Source organism: Sparus aurata, chromosome 10 (assembly GCF_900880675.1).
Source record: "Sparus aurata chromosome 10, fSpaAur1.1, whole genome shotgun sequence".
Classification (NCBI taxonomy): domain Eukaryota; kingdom Metazoa; phylum Chordata; class Actinopteri; order Spariformes; family Sparidae; genus Sparus; species Sparus aurata.
Genome location: NC_044196.1, coordinates 12333335 through 12337413, shown reverse-complemented (window position 1 = coordinate 12337413; position 4079 = coordinate 12333335). Strand labels below are relative to the sequence as shown.

The 4079-nt window shown below is 36.2% G+C and overlaps 1 protein-coding gene across 1 annotated transcript; it reads left to right on the top strand.

Moving 5' to 3' along the window:
- The first annotated feature begins 2954 nt into the window (after nucleotides 1–2954).
- LOC115589362 (uncharacterized) lies at nucleotides 2955–4079 on the top strand. The gene is made up of 2 exons (XM_030430203.1): nucleotides 2955–3188; nucleotides 3255–4079. Exons 1-2 carry the CDS (start codon nucleotides 2955–2957, stop codon nucleotides 3927–3929), a joined length of 909 nt encoding a protein of 302 aa, XP_030286063.1. The 3' UTR covers nucleotides 3930–4079.

The following is a 4079-nucleotide window of genomic DNA, read 5'->3' as shown; positions in this document are numbered from 1 at the left end:
AAAATAATTCTCTGAATTAACATCGGATCTGACCTTTAAGAGTATAGTTTCATTTCTCTAAAATGCCAATATGTATTGTTCATGTGACTCCATATAGCTTGTGCCAAATATTTCACTTCCATGGCTATTCTGAGAAGTAATATTAGTCTGAACTGTTTTGTTCTTAGTTCTGACTATAATTCAAAAGTTGCCCCTTAAAGTGAGAATTCTAAGGGAAAAAGTCAGAATTTTGAGAAATAAGTCAGAATTTTAACAATAAAGTCTTATTCAAATTGTGAAATTTGAGTTAAAACTTTATAAATAAACTTTATTAATAAAGTATTAATAATTAGTCTCCTTCACTTATTTCTGTGTGATAAGTCTTAGTAAAGTTTGTTGGTGCTTGCTGTAGCATTCCTGACATACTTGTAGGTTAAGAGATTTATTTATAGTAAATAATGTATTAGTCAAAATAAAATATATGCAGTCCAGATTTCAATTTCATATAAACCATTTTGACACGTTTCTACAAAACATTGCATATCTTTATTTTATATGTTTTTTGATGTCAGGAGGTGGACAGGATGGAAGCGACATGGCAGGCAAACCAGTGACCACTGTTCAAGACAGTGTTTAAACATTTATATGTGTGACATCACTGGATATTTTCACATTGACCTCAGCTGTTTGTGCCGACCAAAACAGGTATTTCAAGCCAAATTATGAACCCTGACCGAGTGGTTTTTGTACCGAAACTTGACCTGAGCACAAAGCACATCGTTGTCACAACATAAAATTGAAACTTGAAGCTAAAGAATCATCAAACTGACATGTACCTTTTACAGAAACTTGGCCTGCCTTGCTTATATTATCCTGCAAATTAGGTCTGAATTTTACACAATGTTGTACTATTATTAAAGATGACACAATAACCAATTTTAAGTAATTAGTTATTCAATCAATTGATTTGATGTTTATACAAGCAGGAGACAAATAGTATATTCAGATTCTGAACTTCTGAAACAAACCCTACAGTGAGATGAAATTTCAATTGATACAGTTAGTTATTATACAAATTAAAAATGGTTATTTTAAGTCTGTTTTAGGGTTAAAGGTTCGAATACACCAATTTTTTTGAAGAACTCTTGAGTGACTTTTTCTCACAACACTAAAAGCAGGTCTTCATGTGAAAGAGGAACGAGATGATTCTGCGAAAGCTTCTGTCCAGAAAAGAACGCGGTAGACATCACATGGCTCCTTTTAACCACAGCATGATCTTTCTCTTTCATTCTGAGTCGTATCATTTGTTATGCACGACTGGCAGCCATATCTTAAAATAATTAGATTTTTCTCCATCAGCTTTTTTCTTTCTGACCAATGAAGGTCCATCAAGAGCAAACACATCACTGATGGTAATAGCACACCCACTGTCATTGCAATATATAAAAACTTCCTCCAAAGTCTCAGTTGAAATTCGGAGAAGGCTGTCTGGTTTCTACCACTGTGTGAACCAAAGGACGCCAGCTCAGCTGATTGTCCGGAGACCTGAGAGGTGGTGAGGTTTTTTTTGTAATTACTTACTTAAAAAATATTTTCTGCTCATTTTAGTGTACACAAATTTGCATCAAAGCAAAACTTGTGCATCTCTAAGTTTTATTAGCACACATTATTTCACAACAGATTAATTCATATTTAACAGAATTTTAGAAAATCTTGTGTGAATTTTGCAGTAGCGCACACACAGACAAGCATATGTATTTATGTTGAAACTTGTTATAAATTCAACTTGTATATTAAAGATGGACTCCAAATAACTTTTTAGGTTATGACTTTTCAAAGGAATGGTCAACAATTGTTGCCAGTCATAAAAATGCTATTTTCTTCAAAACTAAGTACAAAATGGAAAAAAATAAATACATAACATGATTCAGAGGGACTCAACTGATAAAATAATATGCCTTACAAATCCAGAAAAAATCTGGGCACAAACGGGTTAAGGCAATTTTAGAAGTAAGAGTTATTACTTATTTTGTATTTCTCACAATTCTGACTTTTTTGTCTGAATTCTGTGTTTAACTCAAAATTTACCTAAAAAAGTCTCAATTTTAAGAACAAATTTCAGAATTCTGCCCAAAAATTAATTTTTGAGAAAAAGTCAGAATCTTGAGGCAAAAGCAGGAATCTAGTGGGAAAAATGAGTTCTGAGAAAAGTTAGAATCCCCCCTGAAACATTGCGGTGGCCCTAATCTTCTTTGTAGCTTTGAAATGATTTCCCTGCGTTACATGATGTTGGTTAGAACTGTTGATCTGTTGAGACCACAGAGCACCAACTGAAGGCATCAATCTTAATTTCTTGTTGTGATTCTTGTAAAATAGTATTCAAATTCCACTTTGATACTGAGATATTTAGTCTGAGCACCTTCAACTCAAATCCAGTCAGTAACTTTTATTTAGACTTGATAAACAACAGTCAACTTTTCACTGTGGTTCAAACTAAATGAAATCAAATATATGTAAAGATCCTGCATAAAAACAACTAGAGTTTTGTTTTACATTTTGTTGATTTGTGTGCTTACATTATCTCAAATGTGTCCAATAGTGTAGGTAACTCAAAGCAACGGTGCGTTTCATTAGGTTGTCACTTCCAGGAGAGTGCAGAAGGAAGCCGGCAAACAAGACTAAATTTAAGGTCAATAAAACTTTTAACATTACCTCATTTGTGACCAAAGAAGTTTCCCACTCTGCTCTAACAACAAAACACTCAGCAAATGGCTTTTGTTTTGATAGAGAGCTTCCTCCTGAATTAAGTTACATATTGTACATTTCACTGTAATATTTGCTAATTCTTCGTATCCTTTCCTCTGACCTAATAATAGTGGTTGATGATGGCATTACTGAAGATGTGGTGCCTCCTGCCCTTTGCTGCCCTCCTCCTTCTATCCATCATTCCCACAACAGCTGAAGTGGTGAGGTCGATGTCGAACTGTACAGGGTTTCTTCTTCAAGAAACTCCACCACGTGTTCCGGGAATCTTGGAGGGGGGGAATATTCTGGAACAGAACAGATACAAACCCATTTGCCAGACTTTGAATAACCTGAGAAGTTTTGTGACGCTCTACGACACCACCAACAGGATTCCAGTGTTTTCTGCTTCCAAATACAAAGGAAGCAAGCCAGGGAGACCCAAAATCTGGAACATAGAACCACAGGTATGCTTGTTTTTGTTTTTTTACCTACTTTATAACTGACTTGTCTGCATCATTAACTTGGCTTTCACATCATTACAGCTTAACAACAAATGTGAAAAGAACATGAGGCAATCACACAAATACAAGCTCTACGAGAACCAGGCTGGGGAATGTGATTACTTAAATAATAGCCAACAGCTCGATAGAGGGCATTTATTTCCAAGCTCTTATGGACATACTCAAAATGTTAAAAAATCTACATTTACTCTGACCAATGCTGTTCCACAAGCAGACCGATTCAACCAGGGAAGCAGGAAAAACATGGAGGAGTGCATCAAATGTGTTATGGATGACTACTGCATCAACAGCAATGATCAGGTGGAAGGCTTTTTAGTAATTGGAGCACAGCCAGGCAACAACAAACTCAACAATAGGGTTAATATTCCCTCCATGCTTTGGTCAGCTTTTTGCTGCTACAGTCAAAGTAAGGGATGGTTAGCAAGTGCCCACTGGGGTCAGAACATTCCAGGTGGAGATAAATATCTGCAGACGAAGACCTTGGACGAACTTCATAATAAACTGTCAACCCCAAGCTCAAGATTTGAAGTGTTTCCTGGGACCCAGTGTTCTCTCAACACCACTGTCACTCAGTTTTACCCAGAAGTTAATTCTAAGAAAAGGGAAAAACAAAAATGCAATTGTCCACCACTCATTTCAACTATCTCTGCCGCTCCAACAACCACCTCAGCCCCTCCAGTCTAAACAACTACACCTTTCAATACCACATCTGTCCCACTTTCTACCACATCTGAAACTGTTACATCTGGCTCTTTTACTACCACATCTGCATCTTCAGAAAACTACAGCTGGCCACTACTGCCACTACACACACAACCACAGAAACACCAACAA

What these genes read in the sequence shown, in the direction of transcription:
- LOC115589362 (XM_030430203.1), top strand. Translation starts at nt 2,955, where the DNA reads ATGTCGAACTGTACAGGGTTTCTTCTTCAAGAAACTCCACCACGTGTT. An exon ending in TCTGGAACATAGAACCACAG is followed by an intron (nt 3,189 to 3,254) that starts GTATGCTTGTTT and finishes AACTTGGCTTTC; the next exon opens with ACATCATTACAGCTTAACAA.